This window comes from Chenopodium album, chromosome 23 (genome assembly GCF_948465745.1).
Source record: "Chenopodium album chromosome 23, dcCheAlbu1.1, whole genome shotgun sequence".
Classification (NCBI taxonomy): domain Eukaryota; kingdom Viridiplantae; phylum Streptophyta; class Magnoliopsida; order Caryophyllales; family Amaranthaceae; genus Chenopodium; species Chenopodium album.
The window spans coordinates 30684291-30712284 of NC_137856.1; the positions used below are offsets into that span (position 1 = coordinate 30684291).

The 27994-nt window shown below is 35.3% G+C and overlaps 2 protein-coding genes across 3 annotated transcripts; both read left to right on the forward strand.

Annotated features, from left to right (window-relative positions):
* The first annotated feature begins 656 nt into the window (after window positions 1–656).
* Window positions 657–11455, forward strand: LOC145608195 (3beta-hydroxysteroid-dehydrogenase/decarboxylase-like). The gene is made up of 12 exons (XM_081663806.1): window positions 657–1028; window positions 3839–3928; window positions 4024–4157; window positions 4253–4423; window positions 5611–5727; window positions 5823–5902; window positions 7345–7549; window positions 8660–8777; window positions 9484–9658; window positions 10321–10465; window positions 10677–10740; window positions 10832–11455. Exons 1-12 carry the CDS (start codon window positions 791–793, stop codon window positions 11026–11028), a joined length of 1734 nt encoding a protein of 577 aa, XP_081519932.1. The 5' UTR covers window positions 657–790; the 3' UTR covers window positions 11029–11455.
* A 3047-nt stretch (window positions 11456–14502) lies between these two features.
* On the forward strand, window positions 14503–26444 carry LOC145608621 (flowering time control protein FPA-like). Of its 2 annotated transcripts, none has more exons than XM_081664234.1 (6): window positions 14503–14905; window positions 16389–16634; window positions 16996–17127; window positions 17324–18231; window positions 20250–21590; window positions 26066–26444. In XM_081664234.1, exons 1-5 carry the CDS (start codon window positions 14633–14635, stop codon window positions 21574–21576), a joined length of 2886 nt encoding a protein of 961 aa, XP_081520360.1. In that variant the 5' UTR covers window positions 14503–14632; the 3' UTR covers window positions 21577–21590; window positions 26066–26444. The 2 variants fall into 2 exon arrangements, with proteins under 2 accessions (XP_081520360.1, XP_081520361.1); XM_081664235.1 differs by having other exon boundaries at window positions 20250–21586.
* The last annotated feature ends 1550 nt before the right edge of the window (window positions 26445–27994 follow it).

The window sequence follows — 27994 nt, forward strand, 5'->3', positions numbered from 1 at the left end:
GGGGTTAATGAAGAATGATGTTTTCTTCCTTTTAGACAGGGAATGTGCAATTTTTCGTTGTTTCCTCCTTGTTCCTAACCTATTTTCAAAGTTGAGATGTCCCCTCAAACTTTTTTATATAAACCTCAAAGGTAATGCTTTGTCATATGATCCTAACCCTTTGTTTGAATTAAATGTAAATTGTAGCCCATGGTCAACATTATTTCTATGCTCTATGGTCTGTTGTGACTCAATGTGGAGCATGTGAATTGCTGCCTAATTGTCCATGGCCAGAATATATTACAAATCCTTGTAGAAGCTACTACAACGTGCATTCAGCCATCTGTAGCATACTGCCTGTGCTGCTGTTGGAACTGGTTCTCACATTGATGCAATTCTGTATTCTAGAAAGTATGATGGAGTTGTTGGTGTCTTAGGTGCAATAGAAAGTATGATTCGTTCGAAACACACTGACACCGCACGACATAGCTCGTGCCACCTTACACTTAACCTACACATGAGGCTCTACAGCCATGAGTCTCATGACTAAACACAAAAGGAAGAACACAACATTAGAATTAAAAACATAGACGTAAATACGTAATAAATCCGTCCTTTGATTGTCCTTTTATAATTTGTCAGAAGAATTAACACCTCTTTTTGCAGCAAACTAAATTAGTGGTTGATACAGCGGCTCCACCACTTTCCCCCACCAAATTTTTTTCTCTCTCCTCTCTCAAATTCAATCTTTACGTTTCATTTTCCCCGCCATTCTCTCTCCTCTTCCTCAGTTCTCAGTTACAGTTCATCAATGGCGGAAGATCACATCCCTAACCCTAGCTCTACCTGCGTCGTCATCGGCGGCCAATCCTTCGTCGGTCGATTCCTCGTTCTACGCCTCTTGCAACTCGGTAATTGGATCGTCAGAATCGCCGATTCTGAACCCAGTCTCAATGTTGAGCGGAATTCTCTCGTTTCTGACGCTGTTTCTGATGGTCGTGTTTCGTATTTTCAAGTTGATGTTCGTGATAAATCTCAGCTTGTTCGAGGTAATTTTTTTTGATTTTTAGGGTTCTTCGAAGTTTATGCTGTTGATTTGTTCATTTTATGATGGAAATGTTGATTTGTTTATGTTGTTGTTGGAGAATTAAGCTGTAGAATGATAATTTGATTGATTTGATTAAAATTGTTCTGAATTAGAATTTAGAAGTGTATGGTGGTACAACATTGTTGGTGTAAATTGATGAAGTTAAAGGAGATTGATTATCTTCGTTTTTATCGAAATGTAGTCATTTTGATCATGACCTCATTTTTTAGTGTTGTGATTATTTGAAGGACAGGAAGAAAATTCAATGCTGAAGTCTGATTTATTGATATACTGCACTGAGTGTTACAGTGTTGATATAATCTTATGTTTGTTCACGGAATCTAGTTTATCGTTTGCCTACGATGAAGGTTCACGGCGTTTGGAGTCAATATATAGGCTCATTGACTTTGTTACCTTTGGTGTTTGGCTAAGTTCTTTCAAAGTTATTAAGTCTATAGTTTTCGACTTCTCCACATTGGGGAGTAGATAGTATGTGATGTGGGCTTTTTGGCAAGTGAGAAGCGTAAATAGGAGGCTGTGATGGGACTATAATTGTGTATAGGATTTGGAAAAGGTATATTACTGAGTTTTGGTACTCCCGAGGATTGAGTCCTTGGGTTATATTCCACTCTATCAGATTTTAGGCTAGAAATTTATTGATCATGATGAGCTTTGTGATGGTATTTTGTTTTGGTTGATTAGAGGTATTCGAGGATGTTCATCTTGTAGCTGTTTCAGAATAGTCTCATTTGCTCAACATAGAGATTGTGTGCTCACATCCTAATCGCTTCCCAGTTTCACATCGTTAGGGATATTCTAGTCCCAAACAGTGTATAAAAAGACGGGGAGAGCACCTTTTTTGCTCTAGGCGTGGCGCATTCAAAGAGGTGCACCTGAGGCACACTTGAGGCGCATATAGGCAAATTTCTCTAATTGTTTAGATTATGCACCTCACTTCAAAGAGGCACTGCAGGACCTTCGTCGCCTCATTGCGCCTTGAGCCTTTTTATACATTGGTCCAAAATTTAATATCAAGCTTGATGGTTTCAGATCTAAGATTTTCTTCTTGATCTTTCCTATTGTGCTTATGGTTGTTGATGAATGTTGAGTGCAGCTTTATAAAGGGTTAAATTAATGAGTCTGGGGAGCAAAGTATGGGCTTTTAAGGAGAAAAAACCACCTCTGTTTACATAACTGTACGAATGATGCAGTAAGTAAGCATGAAAAATAAGAATCCTTAGGACCTAATGAAGGTAGATGCCAAGATACTGAAAGTAAAAATTAGAAAATGGCTTATTTTAAGGGGAAGATAATATCAGGACCGCTGGTGCATGTGATACTGAATTATGATTACCATTAACATGTTGATGTTTTGAGAACAGCAAAGTGGTTCTCACTTCACTAAGCAAAGTGGTATTCTGTTTTTTTTTTTTTTATAGTTGGTTTAGGTTAAGTAAAGTAAAAGATTATGGAAGGACACTACACTTATAGAAGATAGGATAACTAGCAGCCACAGAGCGGATCTTGTTGTGGGCCATAGCCTGTAGGGTCTTGCTTCCCAAGATATATTTTAAGTATTAGATATAAGCAGTATGTTACCTTAGATCTACATACAAAAAGATGTGGTATAGTAATTAAGTACCCATAATATATTTTGTTTGTTGTGTTTGTTGTGGTGGATGGTGTTGAAGCTTGCTAGAATTGCAGGTGCATGTTTGAGATCTATTTTTCTTCATTCTAAACGATGATATTGAAATTGGTTTTATTCTTGGCTCATTTTATTTTTATTTTTATTTTTAAAAAAAGCAATTATGTAGAACCATAATTGCACTTGTTTGGGAAAAGATATTCTGATGGCTGGAAACCTTGATGATTGCTGAACTTTTACAAGCCTAGTTTGTCATGCATTTGTTTGAGACTAGGTAATTTCCGAGCCATGCTCAGTTCCTGTAAAATAGTAATCATGAAAGGATATTGTGCACTTATATACTTAAGTAAATTCCAAATTTTTAAACATTATCCAATAATGGTTTTCATTGGATATCACTTTTTTGTTAAATAACTATTGCTCAATAAGACGCATTCAAATTCTAAGGCACTCATTCATTTAGCCTATTCTAATGCCTTAATGTGTTTAGGAGGAGAAACCCGATTTAGTGTTCTTCAGTTAAGTTATTGTATATAGATTGGATTAATGTAAGCAGGTGCATAGCTTCATTTTTAAGGCCTTTGCCTTATTTATTATTTTGATTGGTTTAATGTTGTGTCCCACCAAGATCTCTTTCTCTTTTACTAGACATCCTTACTTTTGTGCCTTTGCTGATAGAGATATAGATTTTTTGTTATGATTTATGAAGTCTAAACCTACAAAAGCCCCCCCTCCCCCCAAATGATATTCTGAAGTGATGAATAGTGGTTTATAGTCACTCCTTGAAGCTGTTTAGCACATAAGGCTTCTTTTGTATGCAAAATATTCACAGCAAACAGTTCTGTGAAGTATCTTAAGTAGGATGATCATTCTGTGTTTATTTAACCATTGCTTACACATGTTAACTGTGCTCATTATGGAGTTTTGCTGAGCCAGAAACAGTGAAACTACTTCTCATTGCTTTTGGATATTTTAAGTCTTGGGATGACAAATTGATCTCTTCTAATATTACCTGTTTAAATCAGTCCCTGTTATCGTTATCTTACAGTGTTCTCTTTTAGTTGTGAAACCTTCAGCAGACTGAGATTTGATGACTTAATTACTCTTACTTTGTTCCACTGCAGCTGTTGATGGTTCATCCGTTGTTTTTGTTGCTGAAACCTCTGATGCATCCCAATGTAATCTTTACGAAAGCTACATGTTCATTGTTCAAGGTAATTTCTTTTCAAATGATAATGATTAATTCAGGTGGAGTTTATGATTGTTGCAGAACTACTACAATATGTATTATCTCTATGCTGTTCATCAGGTGCCAAGAATGTCATATATACTTGCCAAGAGTGTAAAGTCAAACGACTAATATACAACAGTTCTGCTGATGTCGTTTTTGACGGTTCTCATCATATTAGAAACGGGGATGAATCCATGCTCTACCCGTGGAAAGTATGTATTCATTCGATGAAGTTCCTTTTCTTATTCTTTGTTCACACCTTTTTTGAAACATATGAGGTTCTAATTGAGTTCCTACACTGATACAGTATACAGACATGTTAACGGAAATGAAGGCTCAAGCAGAAGCGCTTGTTTTGTATGCTAACAACCATGATGATCTATTGACCTGTGTTCTCCGTCCCAGCAATATCTTTGGACCATCAGATACACACCTGGTGCATGCTATGGTGAATCAAGCAAATTCTGTCTGGGCAAAGGTCTGGTAATTATTCATGTCTATATCCTCTCCTTAACACCATCCCTTTCCCTGAGCAAGTGGACGGAATATGAGTAAGCCTATTTTTCTGGGCTGGCTTTGGGTGGAGCAGGGTTCAGTGTCATTGCAGCTTCTACTTAGTTAGATACCACAATGAAGTACATTCTCTAATTGCCTAAGTTACAGAGACTTGGTTATTGTATGTGCCAAGCTTTTTATTGTTCCTTTTTTTAAATTTTTTTTTTTTTAAATTTTTTTTTTTTTAACTTTTTGAAAATCAAACTATTGTTGGTAAAGTGAAGTATCAAGTATGCAACATTTGTAAGCAAGATGAAATGAAGAGTTTTAGAATTATAGCTGTTTGCTAAATAGTTTTGTATGATCTCCAATATAACATCGTCTGTCAGATTTCCAGAACTTCTCAGTGTAAGCTGTTGTTCTTTCCCTACATTCTTGCAACCCAAAGTGCAAAGAAATGTAAGATATTTTAGAAATATATCTAGGAATAGCAACTTGTTTTGTTTGGAAGCCCCTTGAAGTGTAGTGGACAGTGATGAAATAAAAAGCATGTATCCCATTTCCATCTTCCACACGGAAAGTCAGAGTGTTAATCTTGTTCTTCAAGCCCTGGATGATGTGAATATGTGACATACAGTTACCACACAACTGACTAAAACACGCGAACGACTCTAGTTTTGCAGATCTAGGGTCTTTAGCTAAAAATTATTTGAGAATTTAACTGTGATGATTTTTGGAATTTAAACACTTTATGTCGCCGGGTAAATTTTTGTTGCCATGGCAGGAGAGGCTAAGAGAGAGGAGTTGAGTGACTGACAGATTATAATTTATATAGATTGCAAGGGACAAATTAGTGTGGGGTGTTTGGGAACAAGATGAATAAGAAAGTGGAGGAGTAATTTTCTTTTTTTCTAATTTCTTTCCTATGGTATACAATTTACAGATTTCAGATACCTTCTTTCAAAATCTAACTTACATGACTGAGCAATTTTATTTGCGTTAATTTTCTAGTTTATGTTTCGTATTCTATGCAAAAATTATTCACTTATTTTTCTCTTCCCTTTTTGTAGTTTTCTTTCATATGCTTTATATAAGGTGTATATGCCAAATCATTTTTTCCCCTGTTCTTTAAAGTTAGTTCCTTATCATGGACATATCTCCCTTTTCCAGTTTGTTTTAGGCAGTGGTGACAATCTCTCCGACTTCACCTATGTTGAGAATGTGGCCCATGCTCATATATGTGCTGCAGAAGCTCTTATTTCTCAAAAAAAATCTGTTGCTGGAAAGGTAATTCATGTTAAATTTTTTTGCAGTTTTGCTCAGTGCATTTTATTACTATTTGGCCTTTATATTTAAGATTTGCTCCGTGATGTCATATTCAGGCATTTTTTATCACAAATCTCGAGCCAAGGAACTATTGGGAGTTTGTATCTCGGATATACGAAGGTTTGGGATATAAAAGGTTCGTTGAAGTTTTATTTACAGAGTAGTTCCTAAAAAGTTTTTTTTTTTTGGTTGGCTAGGTAGATAAGTTTGATGGGAGTGAAGCTATATTTTGGTCACATTAAAGGCATTTTAGCTTTCTCTTCGGTGTTTGTTCGCTGACACGGGAAGTGTTGTATGATTATCACATGGTGATTTGTATCGATTGATGAAGAACCTAGTTCTCTCAGCCTTTGTTGCACAGAAACCTCACAAATGTCGTGTTTTCCCATTTTGGAATCTCTAGGGAACCTAGTGGAAACCTCTTTTGGAGACTACCGACCACCATTGATTTCTGCCATATCTTTCCATATACAGTTGAATATATACTATAATATTTACCTATAATTGTCTATACTTATATGAACTATTTGGATGTTCCAAATTTTCTTCTGTTAAAAAACATGTTTTTCCTTTTCGTCACTTAGTCTCTTATACTTGGGGCAAATAATAATTATTCATAGTTTTTGAAGTGAGCCTGATATGGCTTCTTTTGTGACTTTTTTCGACTGCTGATTCAACAAATTGTCTTGAAGAATTGTATTGTATCTGATTGCTATATATTTACCACGATTTGAAAGCCTTTGCTGACTAAGATATTAGGATATGCTTCTTTCTGTTTTTTGACGACTTATCATCCTATACATAGTGGATTATCTCTTTTTTTCGTTTTTAGTGAAAGAAAATATGGTCATACATAGTTGTACCATACTACTGTCCTTGTCTCCTTGATATAATGTGGATTTTTCCTTAGGGATATAATGTGTCCCATTGTTCGTGTCTTTATGTATTGTTATTGTCACATGATGCGCTTATTGTCAGTCACTATGCTAAAAGAAATGTTTCCCTGAGCGACATGTACTTAAAGATGTTTGCTAGGTTTTTTCGATGCAGTCCTTGGTTGTTTTGGTTAAAATACTTTTTTATCTGCATTTTTCATCTTCCACTGTATCGGTTAAATGTGTGTTTTCATTCTTTCATTTTTGGGGTGGTTGGGCTCAATGGGTGGCACACTTTTAAAGTAGTTATAATGTTGTCTACATAGTTTAGTAGTACAATGTTACCACAATTAGAAGATGAACTGTTGTTTTAATAATGGGCCACGTGGGAATTGGAATTTACTTTGTTTTAGAGTATTAGTTTGAATCACTAGTAATTTTTTTTTTTTTTTTTTTGGTTAATTCTATTTTATTTTTTAAAGTACAATTTTTTGCTCTGAATCTCCCATGATTTTTGGAGTTTAGTATTTTTTTAAAATTTTATTATTTTACTATCAAAGGGCTTCTAGTAGTCTAGTAGTATATAATATTACTTGCTCAGTGGTTAAATTATTGCTTGTGCTTTTATTTGTTATGTTCTATGTATTTTTTAGATTCCTTTATTCTGATTCTGTCAATTTATTGTCAAAAAACAATAATGTAGGCCAAGCGTTCGAGTTCCTCCTAAGATCGTCAATTTTTTGCTTCTGCTTTTGAGGTGGACAAGTTACAAACTGGAATCCGAATCTGATGTCAAAGGCCTCTTAGTGTCAGTTCAGTTTGCTATTGAATCGTCACTGTTTACCAGAACTTTTAATTGCTCTGCAGCTAAAGAGCACATCAATTACTCACCTGTTGTTCCTTTGGAAGTAAGTTTGACCATATTGCCAACTTGTCCAACGCTTAATTGTTGCTTTATCCTATTTTTGTTGTGCCTTTGTTTATGTGGTTTCCTTAGTTATTACTAAAACCTGTCAGGATAGATAAATAGTTTGCAGCAGTCAGAAAAGGATGCATCTTATGTTAGAGCTTTGAGGCCTTTCAATGTTTATATTGTTCCTTCTAGCTTGCAACTTATATGATAGAAGTGACTGGTCTGTTTCATGTCATCTTTATTTATTTTCTTGGGATAACAATCGAAGTTATGCTTCTTTACCAATGTATATACTCATTTTTACATCAAGAATGAGATCTTTGTTGGACACTTAGTAGTGGACAATTAACTTAATTTGCAGCAGATCTTTCTATAGATCTGCAATAGGAAAGAGATAATCCCCTCTGGTACTAGTTGTCACATTGCTCCTACCCCTCATAATTAAGGATTTACCTTCACTTCTCCAAATCACCCTTTACTATACTTCTCTCCTTCCTTGTGAATTGTATGTAAGTGATTAACTGGTAGTAGGTTTGGAAATGTACTAGGGAGCGGTTTTTTTTTTTTTTTTTTTCCTTCCATGAATTTTGATAATTTTTTTCTGGCACTTTTAAATATTTTTATACTTTAAGTGACTATATTGTCTGGTATGTGGGAACACATTGCAACTCTGTCAATTAAAATGTTATAATATCTACTCTAAACTACTATAATTTCCTACTAATCAATGTTTTTGTAATAAGGAAGCTGGAGATTGTGGAGATATTTTCATAATAATAATAATAAAAGATAAGAAAGTAAAGGTGATAAAACACAAATATACTACAACTAGGGCAATTTCTAATATAACAGACACATTTCTACTCACATGAAGCAATGGGTGAAGATGTGAGCCCATAATTATTTTTGAGTTAGTTCTATATAACCTTTAGCTCTATCTATCATGATCTAAACTAGACCAAGCAATGTATTCAGATGATGTTGTATGTTTGTGGCTCTTTTGAGTTATTAGTTCAATGTTAAGTCTTTCTCTCTTATTCTGAATAATGTATAAAGAAGGATTGTGAGAGTTTATAATCAATTTATGTGCTCTCACTGGCTGCAGGAAGGTATTGCTTTGACTGTCAAGTCATTTTCTCATTTGGCTAAAAGCTCGTTACCCTCTAAACAACGCCAGTTTAAGGATTATTCTAAAGCAGAAGAAATTCTGGGATATGGGAAAGGTTGTCACTTTCTCCTATGGTTCTTCATATATCTGATTTCCTTTTAGCACTAATATATGCAATTATTGTTGTTCAATCATCATGCCTTGAAGTATGTGCTAAAATATTAAGCTCGTCTTGTGACTACCTGAATATAATAAGCCCAGTTCTCAAATCTCCTCTCTACGTAATGTCTAGGGAAAATTCTCAAGTCGGCATCACTACCGTTCTATGTGGAGGCCACTTGAGCCCATGTCCTTCAATTATCTAAGTCATATTGGGGTATCATTGCTTCTAGCTTTTTCATTCAGTCATGATATGCATGCCTGCATTGTTTGGCATGAATGCAATGAACAATTCCTCTGATGCCAACCTACATATTCAGCTGTGAAATTGTATGGCGACTAATTTGGCATGAATGCAGTGAACAATTCCTCTGATTCACCCAAAAATTTTCTTGAATGATGATCTTTGAAAGAGAAGCCTTATTGAGAAGATGCTTCTCTTTTTGCTGCTCGTGTTTTAGTATATTTTTTGTAAATCATACATATTTCATGCCTATGAACTATTGGTCTTGGTGGTTTTTGTTCTTAGCCCTCCTTTTGCGCATATGACACCTATATGACATCCGGAGGATAATATTTATTGTCAGATTTATCTACAATTTTAATTATGTTTGTCGACTTTTTTCCTAACTTCATTTTCCTTGCTTTTTCTGAAAGTGCAGTTGCTGACATATTGCTTTGGAGGGATGAGATGGAAACATTTACATGCTTCCTTATTACGTGTGGATTGTTCTACTGGTTTTTACTTAGTGGACGAACATTCATCTCATCTACTGCTGGGCTCCTATTGCTGGCCACGTTTTTTCTCATTGTAAATAGCATTCTTCCGGTTAACATGTAAGTGTCGACATGTTGCAATCTCTAGATATACATGCAGTTCTGTGCTTGAGTTATGGTACCTGTGCGGTCTTTTATTTCTGCCACATCTTTTGTGAACTTATACTCCTATACCTCTTGTCAACCGGTTGGCATATCTTAACCGAGTCACCCCAAAACGGGCTGATAATTACTGGAGTGTAATCATTACTTTCATCCTAAGTTGTAGAGTGATTGCCATGTTACCTATATACAATAGTTGGGTAGCAATTGATATTGCCCCTGGAACATGTAAAGTGTTTGCCATGTTGACTATTTATAAACTCTTAGGAGTGTAGTTGGTGAGTGTAATTTGATCAACAGTGTTGTGTAGGGAGAATGTATCGGAGATAGATGTTTGCTGAACGTACACTTGTTAAATATCAAGGACAATATATTAAGACTTCCCATACTAGATAGGTGGACTTTACAACTTGGAATGAGGGGACCAGGAGCATTGGACTTCCCATAATTGTTAGTGTTTGATGAAAATACAGTTTCTATTGCCCATTGGTCCAATGCCTCGTTTGCAAATTGGATTTTATAATTTTTTGAGAAACTTTGACTGTGGTACCTTGTGTGAAAATTACTTTTCAAGATATAATTAGTGAGACACGTTACTCAAATGTCGTTTTTGACTTCAGCTTCAAGAAGATATCCATCCCTTGTTTAGCAATTCCAGAGCCAACAATGAGAAACATGCTCGACAATGTAGCATTTATATGGAATGAAGGGGTACAATTTGCTAAAACGTTGGCGCACGGAGAGGATTGGAGCTTATTCATAAAGGTACCTATATTGTCTCTTGTAGTGATTTGATGTGCATTTGTATACGACCTCAAAACTGTTATGCTTTCTCGTGGTATGAACTTAAATAAAGTTGCTAGGTAGACCTCTTTTGCAGATTATGATTTGCCAAAAGATAAAAAATAAATTATATAAATGTTGATGCTGTTCCTTCTTCCCAGCTATTTATGTGCTCATTTGTAAAATATTACAGGCAGCAGTTTTTCTGTGTTTTCTCAAGTGGATCTCACATTCATTAACCTTTTCATTAGGATCAGGTATGTTATCCTTTCTGACTTGGTTAAATGAAATATTAAATGTTTCTTGTTCCTTTATATTTTCCCCTTACTTTGATCTGGATGAATGCAGTGCTCGTGTTTGCGTTCACATCATTCTTTACCTATGAGCAATATGAAGATGAACTTGATCAATTTTTTAGGGTGGTTGTCATTGTTGCAAAGAGTTTATTGAAATTGTTGCTAAGAAGTCTTCCTCCGTCCATTATCTCAATCCTTTCTGCTGATGATGAGTTGACTGAAGAACAAAAGCGTCCTGTTGTGAAGTAAAAAATTGTAGAGTTCTTCAACTCCATGTATACACTCACAATGTGATCTGATAATCTTAGATCAACAGAAGAGGCAAGCCATAAAAATCGTGATTCTGAGTTGTATGAGGCATATAAATTTGTTTGAGGGGGATGTCTCTGAATTTGGCTGTCAGTAAAGTTGCTTCAATCCACTTTTACTGTGGTTTTACATAAATAAGTCCGATGCTGTTTCCTGTGAGTGCCTTGCTCCTGCTAATCGTGGCAACACATCCTTGTTGGTCAAAGATTTTGTGTGTATTAGATGATGTATATCTGTGGTTTGTACCATCTGATTAACATTAGAACCATTTAGCTTACTCTTTGAGCAAGTAATTAGAGTGGAAAAAAAAAAAAACTGAGAATTTTGTACAGACTTTATCTAAAGTGATCCTGAGGCTTTTCCTTTTCTTTGGCGCTCAACGTGCTTGTTTCAAAATATATATATATATATATATACATCTTTATTCTCGTATTTTAGTCTCATGTGTAACCTAATCCTACTTGAACTTCTCTTCCAACCTAATTGGCTAATTTCTAAAGAAAACCTAGATTTCTAGTCATGTTATAAAACTGTCCATTGCAAGGTATGAGACTTAAATCCCACATTAGTCATATGGGGGGCTGATGTGGGATTTATATAAGACAACGGGCTCTCATCCCCTTGAGCTAGCTTTTAGGGTGACTCTCCTATAATCCTATATCGATGGTATTAGAGCCGACTTTAGAGTGGTGGCCCATGGATTTGGTGGCTTAGAGTGACCAAACATGACCGTGAACAACGAGGGCGTCGGTTCTTTAATCTTTGATTAAAGATATTTAACAATGCATGCCTATTTTTCTAATATAATTCGCTTTGAACTTTTTTTTTTTAGAAAGTCTATACATCAAACCTCTACCATTGATTTTTCCAAGTTGTGTGCCCTGTGCCCCTCTTTTAAAAATTACACGTTGTAACCTTATACAACTAGTGTATCACTAGTGAACTTCTTGTTATCCAGCTCCCTTTGTTGATTCAATCAATGCAAGTAAGGTTTACTTTGCAATTATTAACATTTTTTCTTGATTTGCGTGTCAAAAAATGTTTCATTAAAGCTTTTACAGTCATTTTGGAAAAAAAAACTATTAAAGCTTTGGTTCGCGTATCAAGAAATGTCTCGATTTGGTGTTATTATTATTTTAGCTGCGTCAATTGCTTGGATATGGTATTGGGTTCATTTATCTATAAAGATCCAAATTGAACTAAATACGGAGTAAGGTGAACTAAACATAATCTTAATCGATCCTACAAGGCTCTGTTTAATTTACCTTAAAAAAATAATATTCAATAAAACTAATTTCAATTAAATAAAAATAATTTCAGAGCTTTTTCAATGTGGCAGACCACATGGTGCGACAGGGGTTACTTGTTTCCATAGTTACTTGTAGCCTTGTAGGTGTTACTGGTAGGATGTTACTTATATTCTGGGGTTACTTGTATTATGGGGTTACTTGTATGGATTACTTGTAGGGATTACTGGTAGGGGTTGAGTAACACTTACAAGTAACCTCAGACCAAAACCTCGTACCAAACCAGTAACACACTACAAGTAACCCCTGACCAAAACCAGTAACACCCATACAAGTAATCCCATAACACAAGTAACACCTACAAGTAACCCCTGACCAAAACCAGTATTACTCATACAAGTAAGCCCAGAATAGAAGTAACACCTACAAGTAACCCCTGACAAAACCAGTAACACCCATACAAGTAACCCCAGAATACAAATAACACCTACAAGTAACCCCTGACAAAACCAGTAACAACATACAAGTAACCCCAGAATACAAATAACACCTACAAGTAACCCCTGACAAAACTAGTAACGCCGTACAAGTAACCCCTGCCGCACCATGTGGCCAACCGCATATAAAAATTTGTATAATAATTTTAGTTCAGTAAAAATCAGTTTTTGTAAAGAAGAAAAATAACTTTAATTCAGTAAAATTAATTTAAGTTCAATACAAAAAATACTACAAGTGAGGTAAAAATAATTTCAGTTTAGCAAAAACAACTAGATATAAGCCCGTGCGATGCACGGTTCTAGTAAATCTTTATATTAATTTAAATTTTTTTTATAAGCTCGGGTTCTAGTAAATCTTTTTATAAATTTAAGATTTTTTTTTTATATGAAGATCATTCATTAGATATTTGGATAAAATTACTAATATCATAAGATATTTTTTATTTTTTTTATTATTTTTTATTTTTTTAATTTTAACACTAAAGTTATCTTTCGTAGGTTTATTTATTTTACGTGGCGCTTGAATTTAAAATCTCAAACCTTATTCTTTAATTTTGCTTAAGTGACAATTTAATTTTTTTAAAAAATATACGGCAAATCATTTTATTTATTGGTTAAAATAAGTCCTTTGCAAATGCGTTTTTTTATATACTTGTTCTGTTTCAAAAATGTTAGTCTCATCTAGAATCTTTTAACTATTAAAAAAATTAGGGGGAATGTTCTAAATTTCTCTCTATATGTAGGAAAAACATAGTGATGTCAGATTTAGTTTTATTCGTTTCGATGAGTACATTATTAATATCTAATTTTTATAATATTTGCTAGGGAGATTAAAGACATTTACGATCAAATATTTACATCCATATATATAAAAAAGATAATTAGTTTTTTAAATAATTTAAATTTTAATTGTTCACTATTCGTTATTTTTACCTAGGTGGCAAAATTCTTAAATCTTATTCGTCACTTTTTCTTAGGTGGCGAGTGTTTTTTAATTTTACAACAAATTATTAATCTAAAATTTCATTGGTCAAAATAATACCTTTTCTTATGTGGCGCGCCGAGTGCTCTCCAAAAATGCCTACTTTATTTATATATATATATATATATACACTAGATGAAGCCCGTGCGATGCACGGGTCGATCTATTTTTTTTAAAAAATATTTTTCATATTTATGTGCTTTGCTGAAATCTAATCTGCTCTGCCCTGCTCAGCTCTGCCCTGCTCTGCTCTGCTTAAAAATAGTACTTAAAAATAACTGCTTCAATCTACTCTGCCCTACCCTGCTCTGCTTCAATCTGCTTTGCTCTGCTGAAATCTGCTCTGCTCTGCCCAGAAGCTCAAAAGAAGAGGGCCTAAATGAGGTAAAAATAATTTCACTTTAGCAAAAATAATTTAAGCATAATAAAAATAATTTAAGTATAGTAAAAAATAATTTTAATTTAGTAAAAGTAGTTGGAGTGAACGGGGTCTAAAAGTATACCGGAAGTTTGAAATCATTGACCACACGATCTACAGTGTTACACTGATAGAGTTGTACGACTTGTTATTGGGCAGCAACATAACAAAACGGTTGCTAATAAAATTGTGCGGCTACCAACTCACCGTCGTTTCATTTAACTATATAAACACAAAACCCAATCCAATCTTCTTTCACATCCTTCTTACTCTTTCTCTCTCCTCAGATCCCTTCTTTTCTCTCTCTAATCACAAACCCTAATTCAATCCCAATTTCTCCCCCAATTTCTAGGGGTTTCTCTTCAAAAAACAATAAATCCCCGATTAATCAATCTCAGCAATGCCGATGAAGCCGAAGAAGCAACCCTACGCTTCAGAAATCGACGCAACTTCGAGTCATCTTTGGGTCGGAAATTTACCCCCAGAAGTTACCGAATCTGAGTTGACGGAGTTGTTCGAGAAATACGGATTGATTGACGGAATTACTTGCTACGCTTCCAGAAGTTACGCTTTTGTTTACTATAAGCGTGTTGAAGATGCTGTTTCTGCTAAAGATGCTCTCCAAGGGTTTTTAATTAATGGGAATTCAATCAAAATTGAGTTTGCCAAACCGGTTTGTTCTTTTCTTTGGATTTTTGTAATCGAATTTGTTTTTATAAATTTTGTGTTGATTGGATTTGAATTTTGTGTTTTAATTGCTGTTTGTTTGCGACAAAATCTCGAATTCGACTCGTGTTTTAGATGATGGTTAGATATAAATTAGGGATTCATCGTGATATTTGGATTACCCGTTTCGAATATCAAATTCATCTCAATCAAATTAAGTACATCGATTATAGTTAGTTTACGCCGCATGAAAGAGAGGATTATGTGATAATCGGTCTTGTAGTATATAGGATTAAGTGTTTAGTAGATTGAGGCGAAGATCAGTAAATAAATTCATGTAGTGTAGTAATGAACACCTAAATCTGCTGACTTTCAGCTACAATCCTCTCGTTTTAATTGGTTTATTCGCGATTTTGCTGTATTTACATTCAGCGCAATACTTGGCGATCAACTGCAAATCTCTAATAAATGTTTTGTCAATGAATTAAAGTTATTCGAAGCAATGTGTACTAGCTATGGGATTGAGCAACCTATTACACCTTTTATCACAGTTGAAAATATATTGCATTAGACCTGGGTTTCGTAACACGAGGAACAACATATGCAACCTAGATTAACAACTTATATCTATGACAAATTGGGTTCTTTAACTTTGATGCGCAACTTGAATGTATATTTGCTGAATGGCATCAAGTACCGATCCAATTCTCTTTGCACGAGCTTCGTTAATCTACTCAATCAATTTTACTTCAATGGGTTAGTATGGGGTCGGATTTACCCATGGATGCTATATATGTACCCATGGATGCTATATATACTAGTGTTTCGATTCAAAATGCAATACCTTATTTTAACGCAATCCAAAGTTTGAGCAAAACAATTATCAACTATAATTATCAGCTAAACAACTTTACTCACAATGGCGTTTACAATTGAGTAGTGTATTTGTTATCAAAGCCTAAGATAGTCACATGGTTTTATTTTCATTAGGAACAACCATTATTTATGTTGACCATGTTGATAAAACAAAGCCAAATAGATTTAGAATTGTCATCTTTGTGGAAATGGGAATTCCATGCCAAATCATTTCATATTGCCCAAATAACTGTTACTAAGAGGCGCTATTTGTGGCGAATGAATTTGTTGATCTAATTTTCTAGTGCAAAGCAACTGCATAACATAAGGGCTTATGTCTTTTCGGTGGTCTTCGTCTTTATCAATCTGCACCAAAAGTCAATAAATTGTCAAATTGCCTTATGGGAGGTCTTATGTTGCAATTCAGTATTCTTCAGTCTGATAATTTGAAATCATGAGAATTGCAAATTTTGTACAAAAAAATCCATGTGCTTAAGATTAAAAAAGAGTTGTTAGTCTTTTGTTGCAATTTAGTTGGTTATATTATCTGCGCTACAATTCATTTTTGTTCATTATATAGAAAATTTTAAGCTTTTCATGTGCTTAGACCTTCATAGTAGACATTGGACTTGCAGGCTAAGCCCTCCAAGCGTGTATGGGTTGGTGGATTTGGTCCATCAGTCACTAAGGAAAACCTAGAGGAAGAGTTGAGTAAATTTGGTAAAATTGAAGATTTAAAGTTCATTAGAGACCGGAATACTGCGCTTGTTGATTTTGTGAGGTTGGAAGATGCTTCAGCTGCAGTGAAGAATGTTAATGGTTTGCAAATCGGTGATGATCGTATTCGTGTTGATTTTCTAAGATCTCACCCTGCGAAGAGGGTTAGTATATACTTTTTTAAAAATGCTTTAAATTGAGCTTTGCATTTGTAAATAGGTATTGCAATGTAGTGCATGGGTGTTGCATTTCTTTCTACTACTGTAGAACAACCACTTGTTTGCCTTCCGCTCCTCTCTTTCTTTCTCTTTCTTAGATGTCTTGTTTTCTATCCTATATTTCTTCATTTCACAGTAGCTTTAGCATGAATTTGCAGCAGTGTTCTGGTATTACTTGCAAGAAGTGCATTAGTTCTCATAATTGGTTGTTCGGCCGACAACTAAATATTTTCTGAGTTCCCTCTTCTATTCACATGTGATTTTTTATGACCTAATTATCTTGTTTTGGAATTTTGCCACCTAACAGGATCAGTCTGATTTCCATGATCCGGGAAGTGCCCAATTTAAAGGCATGGGGGGTTTTGATCCATCTTGGATTAATCCAGACATTTCGAGTAATTACCCTGAGCCTACTTATTCAGGACACAAGAGAATGCTGGTATGAACCTTAAGCTGTGAAGTGTTTATGCAAATAAAACTTTTCCCTGACTCTTAAAACAATCATTTTTAGCATCAGTTATGTGGGTTTGTGTAGACCCAAGATATGCTTGTTATATCTAGTACTTTATTAGTTAATCTTATGACTGAACGGGTTTGCAAGACTCTTAGTGAATATTCCTTTTTTTTTTTTCCAGCCATCTCAACCATTAGGAGGACGTAAAGTGGGTCAACCCAGTAAGGTTTTATGGGTTGGATATCCGCCTTCTGTTGTGATTGATGAGGAAATGCTGAATAATGCCATGATACTGCATGGAGAGATTGAGAGAATTAAATGTTTTCCTTCAAGACATTATTCTTTTGTAGAATTCAGAAGTGTGGAGGAAGCAAGGCGAGCTAAGGAGGCCTTGCAAGGAAGACTTTTTAATGATCCTCGAATTTCAATAATGTTCTCCAATAGTGATTTGGCTCCTGGCAAAGATTTTGGACCGCCACATCCAGGATTTAGAGGGCAGAGGCCAGAAATGTTTGGGAATGAGTTTTCTTTTGGACCACCTGCTCACATAATGGATGCGTTTCCTTCAAGTCGTAATATGATGCAAAACAGTTTCCGTGGACCTCCTCCTCCTAATGGTGTGCTTGGACCAGGTATGCCTCGGCCATTTGGGCCTAGAGGGAGTATGGATCCATTACTGCCCAATCCAGATTTTCATGATCCCAATATGCATTCTACCATGCCTGAAATGACTGCTAATGCTCAAGCTAACCAAAGAAAACCGTCTCCTTCTGCTGCTGGACTGCTTCCACCTCCCTCTTTTCCAGGTAGGACATCTTATAAGACAAGTGGGTGGGATGTTCTTGATCCAAACCAGCTCCCCAGGGAACCAAAGAGGTCTAGAATAGGCGGTCCAACAGGAAAAGGTGATGAATATATTGCAAGTGACCAACCTTATACTGCTGGTCCTGCTGGAATGGGAGCTGCAAAAGGAAATGTTATTGGGCGTGCTAGTGAAGATTATATATGGCGTGGTGTCATTGCCAAGGGTGGCAATCCTGTCTGCCATGCTCGATGCATACCGATGGGAAATGGGCTAGAGTGCGAACTGTAAGATTTTCTTCTTATATTTGGGAGTTTTCTCATTTGATATAGTTGTTTTAACGTTTTAAACATCTGTGAGCTATGTTTTGGTGACCAATCTCTTGTCGGAGTTGGCTGTTTAATGTCACCTATTTGTCTTGGACAGTTATAAATCTTATAGCTAAAGTTTTAAATCTCGATGCAATTGTGGATCCTTTTTTGCAGACATTGTGGATGGTTTGTGGCTGTGGCGGCCTATTATTACAGTCGTAAAAGCTTAAATTCTTTCCCATCCTAAAAAATTCCTTACAATGCCACAGAATGTGGTGATGCAGCCACATTTTTATTATATTTTTATCTGGTTCTAATGATATGCTTTTTCGGGAATGTTAAAAGAATATGAGTCTGTTAGGCACTTTGGTTCACCATCAAATAGAAAAGGGATATGAAAGGTATTAGGGGGAGGAGTGCAATCATAGTATCATATAAAGTAATCAAACCCATTTCTTTAGTGACTTGTTTGGTGGTCATCCTTTTTTAACCTGCCCTTATTATTTTTTTTCTAGTTTCCCTCTCCTTCTATCTCCTTTTTTTGATCATCCTTTTTGATCACTTCATCTCTCTCTCTCCATAATTATCTTCCTCTTCCATATTTCTGATTACTATCATAGTGAATTTTGATTCTGGGGAGAAATTAACAAATACTCATATAGCAAAGTAAAGGGATCAAAATAAAGTTTTTTGAAATAAAAACATCAAACACCAACCTTTCCCTGTATAGGTTGAAATAAGATGACCCTTTTTTCAGTAGCCATCATATCAATGTATGATTTGCTTCTACTTGTGATGCGTTTAAGAGTCGTATGAGCTCTGCTAGCAGTGACATCCCTTGCCGTAGCTTTAATTAGTGTAATAGTCTTTGATCATTTCCACATGCTTGTTATTAAATTTATCTTATGGAGCCTAGTTTCTGTTTTACATCCCTGAGTCAAGAGTGTCAAGGCTTTCAAGAGGACATCACTTTGAAACTGAAAAGGGGGCAGTAAAGAAGCTTTGTAGTATTTAGGTACCCTATGTTTAGACAGGATTATGGATTTTGCAATGTTTAGGTGCTCCTGTGATTATTTAGTGGATAATGTGTTTTGGGTCTATGGTGCTTTGAGTAACTGAAGGCCTTACTAGAGAACGTTTTATTTATCTATATGTTTTATTATTCATCTGTGTTTGATGTGGATATTCATGAGGCTGAGGTAATAGTTGGTGATTGTGGATTTGTGAATTCAGAGTAATTGCAAGAGGTGTCCATGGATGAACTTTCTGATTGGCTTGTTAGTTTTTAGACGTGTGATGGTTAACCTCTGTTAAATCTGATGACTGAGCTGTCGAAAGGATAAAGTTATTGATTAGTAAAGGAATGAAGCTTTCCTCATAAAAGTAAGGTGCTATCTTTGATGTTATTCCCCCCTTGGTGATCTGGTTGTGCAGCTTGGGCTTAACTTACTCCCCTGTACTGTGACATTGTTATATCTGGCTGAACTTCCACTAATTCTTTTTATGTGTTTATAAGACATCTAGGTATTATAGCTTTATCACAATATCTAATTTAGTTTCAATTTGTTTTGGATGCCTGGTGAGAGAATTTGACTGATGAGTGCCACTTGAAATGGTTAAATAATGTATTAAACTTGGGTTGTAAGCTCTTTTGTCACTCGTAACTCACTTGCCTATTTCCTTTTTATCTTCACATAATCTGTCACTTGTAACCCTTATGCCTGTTTTGTCTGTTGTGAGCTTGGGGAACTACTATATACTGGCAATGTTGCTGTTGCACAATTGTGCCTTTCATCTGGAAGGTGCTATGTGGTTTGAATGCATTTCCAATCCATTTATCTTTTTTGTTTATTTTTAATAATGTGTCACAATATTGTTGGTTTACGCACTAATATTATAACATGAGCGTCTGTTTTTAGTTATATTTGTGAACTTGATATTGAATTTGTAATGTATCTTAATGTGTTTTTTTTTTTTTTTTTTTTTTTTGGCAGACCACAATCTGTTAATTGCTCTGCAAGAACAGGGCTTGACATGCTGGCGAAGCATTATGCTGGTGCTGTTGGGTTTGATATTGTCTTTTTCTTGCCTGACAGTGAAGATGATTTTGCTAATTATACTGAATTTCTGAGGTATCTTGGTTCAAAGGACCGCGCTGGGGTGGCTAAATTAGATGATGGGACCACATTATTTTTGGTCCCACCATCAGGTTTCCTGACAGACGTTCTGAAAGTGAATGGGCCTGAGCGATTATATGGCGTAGTGCTTAAGTTGCCTCAGCAACCCCCAGTTGTCCCGCCTCTTTCTCAGCCAGTACATCCTCCCCTTCCTCCCATTCAACAGGCAGAGAGCCAGTTGGAGCCTCCTACACAAGAATATGTTGCTCCTGAAAAAGAGTTAGCTGTTCATATGGATTATGGTAGAGCTGTACATGATGATACACATTCAAGAGCATCCTTCCCAAATGCATCTGTTTCACAAAATCAATCTAATGAAGGTGTTTCTGCAACACCACGACCTGCAGTTACATTAACACCTGAGCTTATTGCTACACTTCATGCGTTCCTTCCAGCCAATTCTCAATCTTCAACTGCTCAAAGTGCTCAGCCACAATTACCCTCCACCACAGGACGTTCTCAACCTCATTCAACAAATGAGAATGGAGCTTTCTCGCAGGATTGGAACCAACAGCCTCAAGTGATTGATCCAACTGGTCAATCTCAACAGTTTGGGTTGCAAGTGTATCCTAATGCACCGCTAGTCAATAATTACCAGTCATACGCGTCCAACTTAAACATGGGCAGTCACCCTGGTCATGTTCCTCCTGCAAATATGCAAATGCAAAATCCTTTGTACAACTTTCAGGAGCAGAGTTCTGTTTCTTCTAGGCCTCCTAATGTTCACCCTGTTACAGCACAAAGCCAACAGTTTGTGCCACCAATGCAAAATATGCAGCATTATCCCTCAGATCACAATATTCAGAAGGGTTATGGGATGATGCATGGAGCACCTGTTGGATCTTATGGAATAGCAGAAAGTCAGCAGCATAGTGATCCAGGTTTCTACCCTAATCAAGCTGGTGGTGCTAATGTTTCCCACGCAGAGATTATGGTGCCAACCTCAAATGGAAATATGAACTCAGAGTCTTTAAATCCACCTGAAAGATCAACATTGCCATCTGGAGTTGGTCAAGGCTCATCGGAGGTTGAGGGTGACAAAAATCAACGGTACCAGTCCACTCTACAGTTTGCTGCCAGCCTTCTCCTTCAAATACAGCAGCAACAGCAGCAGGCAAGCTCTCATATGGGAAATCAGCAGTGATTTCTATTTGGTAGGTAGGTACACCTCATCCAACCATTTTTGGTATTGTCTGGGCATTTCCTGATTATTGCTATTTTTGCTAGATGTTGGTAGTTGTTTGGTGGTTTATTTTTCTGATTCATGTGTCCATGCTTCCTTCCTTTTTTTTCTCATAGGTTGGGGGGGGGGGGGGGGTTATTGTTATGGGGTTGTGTGTCCAATAGCTGCCAGAGTCCATCAAGTTATGCTATGTTGATGGCTTCTTATTACGTGTTAGCTGTCATAATTGGTTTGTTCTTTTGCTTGTGCTTACATCCTCAGTATTATGGGTTTTCTGATCATCTAGTCTTTTTCCATTTGGGTCAGGGTGTTTTGGGGGGGGGGGGGGGGGTACGTGTTAGCTGTCATAATTGGTTTGTTCTTTTGCTTGTGCTTACATCCTCAGTATTATGGGTTTTCTGATCATCTAGTCTTTTTCCATTTGGGTCAGGGTGTTTTGGGGGGGGGGGGGGGGTGGAGATCAATTTTGCTTGTGAAGATCGTCAAATTCGTTAACTCTGCATTATTGTGATTGGTTTAGGAATTTGTTTTTTATAACTAGCATGCTTTTAGATGAAATTACTGTTATGTGTATACACTTGCCTTTTTTGCTGATTAATAATCTGATTTAAACTTGACTTGGCTGAAATCCCTCAAGGTAACCTTTTGCTATTGTTAGGAAATTAGAGTTGGCTGTGTGGACATTAATTGTTTACATATCTTTCTCTTACCCCCCTCTTTACAATACAAATATACCAGGCCTAATTGACTTCAAGTAGAAAGCCTAGTAGAAAAGCCAAAGCAACTGCATTAGTGCAGTAGTACCATTGTATCTGTCATCTAGCAATTTTATAAGTGGAAATATAGCTTTTAGACTTTAGTAGATGATATATTGTATCTGTGAGGTGAATTAAGAAGCAAGATCATTTTCTGACGTTTAGAGTCTAGGTCAGGATTATGGGTGTGAAAGGGGTGGTACCATAGGAGGAATTATTGATGAAGTTTTGCTATTAAATTGGGAGATAGTTGGCGTTGTGGGACAAAGGCAGTCATTACCTGCTTAAAGTGGGTTGAAAGTGGAAATTTAGGATTCTGAGAACTATTACAATAAAGACTTGTTACCGAGAAGACTTTCCAGTAGTCTTGTTTTACCAGTAGCATTTATGATTTTTTCCCCGTTTCTGTGGATAAGTGGTTCTTCCCTTTTTTTGTTTGTTTGTTTGTGTGTGGGGGGTGGGGGGTGGGGGTGGATGGGGGAAAGGAATTTTGAGTATTTCTGCATTGTCGCCTTTTTGCTGGAGTCATTACCTTTTGTTTTCTCCTCTGGTTGCATACCTTTTGTGTTTAGTTTGGTTTCTGCTATGAAAGCATGTCATAAAGGTGCCTTGTGTGTGTTTGATGTTTGCATGTTGAAAATAAGTCTGTTTATATTATTTTTGTGCATCTTGCTCATGTTTTCTTGTGTAGCTACATTCTTTGCTGATCATTTTATATTTTGTTTGGCCCTCCTAATTAGTGAACCTTATCTATCTGTTGTAACTATTGACTTGTATATGTTTTTTCATACCAAGTTTTTATTATATGTTAAGATGCCTTCTCTATGTTATTCTCTTTGGATGGGCAATGAGCATAAGATGAGATAAAACGTTGTTCGGGGAAGGGGGGTTGCAAATTATCATTACTAGTGATTGGAAATTCAGTAGGACAGAGGAAGTGAAGATAATGTAGGACATCCCAAAATGTTTCCTTTCTATAACTTTTTTTAAGAGTTTGAGACATGCAAATTTCCATGTCACAAGTTTTGTTAGCAAACAATTTGGGATGAGAAAACACGGGGTAGTACAATTGGGCAAACTGTTAAACTGCCAGTTTACTGTATTTCTTCATGTTTGCAGTGGACTATAATAATTCTTCAGGAATATGTTTATGGTAAAAGCAAGATTAGAACTAAAGAACAGGGTAAATCTCGGGTTTGACTGCAGTTGTCGAATAGTATAAACTAGCTAAGGTCTGTGTGATTTCTACTACTAATAATAATGATGTTAACTAAAAACATGGATGTATGTAATTAAAAAAACTTAACCGCACATATGTTGAACATTTGAACCTGAATCTTACCTAAACAAACCTTATCTGTAAGATTGAATGTTATCAAACTTAGATACTTATAAATTTCTTAGATAGGACATGTAATTTACTTATTTGTATATTTGAACTTGAGTTCTAAATTACAACTAGATTTTGTAAATTCCAAATTCACCTATTTGGTCCATTTAACTGTCTGCCTCATGTAAGCTAGGCAGCTAGCCCGTGCTTCAATTAATAGCGAAAACTATATATTCGCCAACACTAATTATCCTTCTTGCAATGAGTTACGAAAACAATCTAGGACACCGAGTTAGCGGCCGTTTTCTGATTTTACATTTTTCTTTTTCAATTTTAACCAACTTAAGCGATTTATTAACCCCGAAATTTGACCAGTTTTTGAATGCTTGGCGACTATCAAGGGTTTTGTATGATTGCACGGTGTTTGGTCTCTACAAAAACAACCTTAATACTCGATAATAATCCATACCAGCTGCCTGGTTTCAGTTAGCCATTTGGGTCTAGTGTCCGCAATATCGCCCTAAGCCAGTCAACAATAGCAAGTTTGTTTCGACTTTTAACAGGTCTATATGAATGTTCTGTTGGGCAGTCTAAATCAGCTCAAAGGTTAAAGCTCTCTAATTAACTTATCAGATGGATCCAAAGATGATTAAGTTACTAACGTTTTGAATCAAATGCTAAACACTCCTTTCTCAACCCGCAAGATATCGACTTGGATGTTTTATACACTTTTTTTTTTAATTTTTTATTATTATTATTGTTATTGCGAGGCTCAACTATACTCTCAAATTACGCGTTTGTTCAGTCAATTGGAGGGATTATAACTTAGTGAGACGCAAAGCTTAAAATGTTGCAAGGGTTTGTGTTGAAGATGATTTTTTTTTTTTTTTTGGGAATTAGTTACATTTCTAAGCATCCCTCTAAATCCAGGAAAATTCATTTAAGATCTAGCTAAAGAAAACTTAGACCCATCTCTTATGCTTAACTCGATAACTAATCATGCATTCATGCGAATTACAGTGTTGCTTAATTTTTGGTTCAAATTTCGAGAAGCAATTATGTTATGGTAATAAACTTATACTCCTTAGTAGTGTAGCATCTTAGAATTACGTTAATGTGCCATAATGAGTAAAATTCTACTGTATATTCTAAGGGTTGGGAGCCGAGCCAATATAAACTTCACGAAAAAAATTAGGGTAGCCAAGCCAATATAAACTTCACTTGATTTGAAATTTTAGCTGTTATTAATAGGTATTCGCTGTATGCAATGCGCTTATTTGACTATCAATTTGTATTAGGGAATTTTTCGATAAAGTTCAACTTTTCTAATTTTATACGTAGCGAAAATTTATAGCCAAAGTTCTTAAGGTTTGGTGTAGCTAATTTGAATATCTTACGTCGGCCTAGAATCAAATATATAGCTTGTTTGTGTAAATTTTTTGCACTATACGGAGTAATATCAAAAAAGGCATCTATAATTGCTTATTTAATTCGATATGTAGTACTTCTTTCGACTCAAACCTAGTGAAGTTGTGAGGGTTACAACAAGTCGAAAAAGCTCTAGCTAATATGGTTGAGGTTTTAGGGATGGTACCTATGAGATTAAATATCGTATACATATTGTGGCGTCTGAGTGTCTCTAATGAAGATGATCATAGTCATTCATTCACAAAAATATTAGTGACGGTATATTTTTATATAAGGATTGAAAGAGAATAACAAATTGTGAAGATGATTGAATTCAAGGTGTTACTTATTTAATTTGAATATGTATGCGTCCAACCTGCTTCACCGAAAGGTTACGAAGCCGAATAGAGAATCAAATACTGCCCAACTTCAGGGTGGGATCAATTTTAGTCACTAAAATTTTAAACTCTTTTTTTTTTTTTTTTCCTTTTTGTTAATTGCAATATTTTAAGATATTTTTTTAATAGCAACACTTTTATAAACTATATTCCACTCATTTTTATTTCTATTTTTTTTTTCTTTCTCATATTTCTTGCTTTTCAATAATCATTTATCTAATTCTAAAAAAAGAAATTACATTGTTTCATCCAAGCTTCCAACTCAAATGAAGCACAAAATTTTCCTAAAAAAACGAAGCACAAACTAAAAATGACATTCTAGCTTTTATTCAAGACTCTATTTAAGTATGTTAGTGTGAGATAGTGTCATTCAAATTTTACTCGATAAAATATTGAAAAATAATCAATCGATAGCATAGTTGAACATATCACCTCATAGATCTAGCTAATAACTCGCACTTAAATTTCATTGATAGTGTTTATTCAATAAACTTTACATTGAAAACCTATAAATATTGTGAATAATTTTAATTAATATATTATTTTTCCATTTATTTCAGGCAGTGTAGAAGTTGAGATCTGTCTGCATAACGAGGAACAGACGCAAAGTTGCTGCGCGCTAAGCCGCTAAAGGGTTAAGTAATTGGTAGTGGACTAGGCTAGTGGAAGGAACTAATTTAGCTTTTTTTTTTTTTTTTTTTTTTGGGTGAGTTAAGTTGTGCTACCTCTTTCCCTTTTGTAAGAGTATAAACCTACATTGGTTTTTAGCAAATAGGAAATTAAAAATTATCTATGCAAAATTTCACTTGAAAATTTTCTTTATTGTTTTCCTCTCTCCGAGTTTTTTAGGTGTCATATTTATCAAACTACATTAGGTCCCGTGCCATGCACGATAATTTTAGTTTGACACTATATTTAATTTAACAAAATTATCTAATTGCAAATTACATGAAAAAATTGTAATTACTAAAATGAAAATTTAATTATATAAAATAAAATAATAAAGTATTCCCAGATTGTAATATATAGAAGATAAAAATCATTTTAAGCAAATAATATTAATATTATTAATGAGAATTTTTTATTTCTAATATAATATAATTTGTTGTCTTAAATAAGTTGTCAATGATACAAAAAGAAAATCAAGTTAGAATATTTTATTTTTGGAAGAAAAAAACGATACCAAGAAGTGACATGTGTTATTTCCGGTGTCTGTTTTAATATATAGTAATTGATGCAGTCTTGTTAAGTTTTTTTTATGTGTTTATACTTCATTTTTGGGCAAAAACATTGTACATTTTAATATTATATAGCTCTCTCATCTCATGATTCTCACCAAAACCTTATACAGTACTACTTTTTTTAAAATAAAAAATTACATTATTTCTTTCCTCTCACATTAATTATTTACGAGTGTCAAATTAATTAATAATTCTATCATCTACAATTAAAAATTACAAAATTGAAGGTTATATAATCCACAATTTTTATTATCAAAAAATTACAAAATTGAAGGCTGTGTAAAAAATCACCCTTGAATTTTGTAATTTTTTGACTTTTTTTTGCCCGGAAATAAAAAGTGCCGAGATGTTCACCATGGTTTCTAATACCCTCCAAGAATCAGGTCGGTGGAACCATCAATTATGCACTTAAACGGTCATTTTACCCGTTCACAACTTGCAGTGATTTCGTAAACTCAAGCCACACGGACGTTTATGACAACATGTAATGATCATATATGGTTTCAAACGACATTATATGACCCCAAGATGTATCCCCTAGGGTTTCAAGGCTTTTCGCCACCATGCCCCGAATCCTCAAAATTTCCTCAAATAGCCTACAATTTTGTAATTTTTTGGCTCTTTATTGCCCGGAAATGAAAATTGCCAAGATGTTTACCATGGTCCCTAATAACATCCAAGAGTCCAATTGCGTCGGTGGAGCCGTCCATTATGCCCTTAAACGACCATTTTACCAGTTCACAACTTGTAGTGATTTTGTAAACTCAAGCCCACCACGGACGTTTATGACAACATGTAATGATCATATGTGGTTTCAAATGGCATTGTATGACCCTAAGATGTACCCCTTAGGGTTTCAAGGCTTTTCTCCACCGGGCCCCGAATCTCAAAATTCCTCAAAAAGCGTGGATTATAGCCTTCAATTTTGTAATTTTTTGACTTTTTTTCGTCCAGAAATAAAAATTGTCGAGATATTTACCATGGTCCCTAATATCCTCCGGGAGTCAAATTGGGTCGGTGAAACATTCCAATATGTCCTTAAACGGTCATTTTACCCGTTCACAACTTGTAGTGATTTTGTAAACTCAAGTCTACTACGGACGTTTATGACCACATATAATAATCATATATAGTTTCAAACGACATTATATAACCCCGAGATGTATCTCTTAGGGTTTCAAGGCTTTTCGCCACCAGGACTTGAAATCTCAAAATTCCCCAAAAAGCATGGATTATAGCCTTCAATTT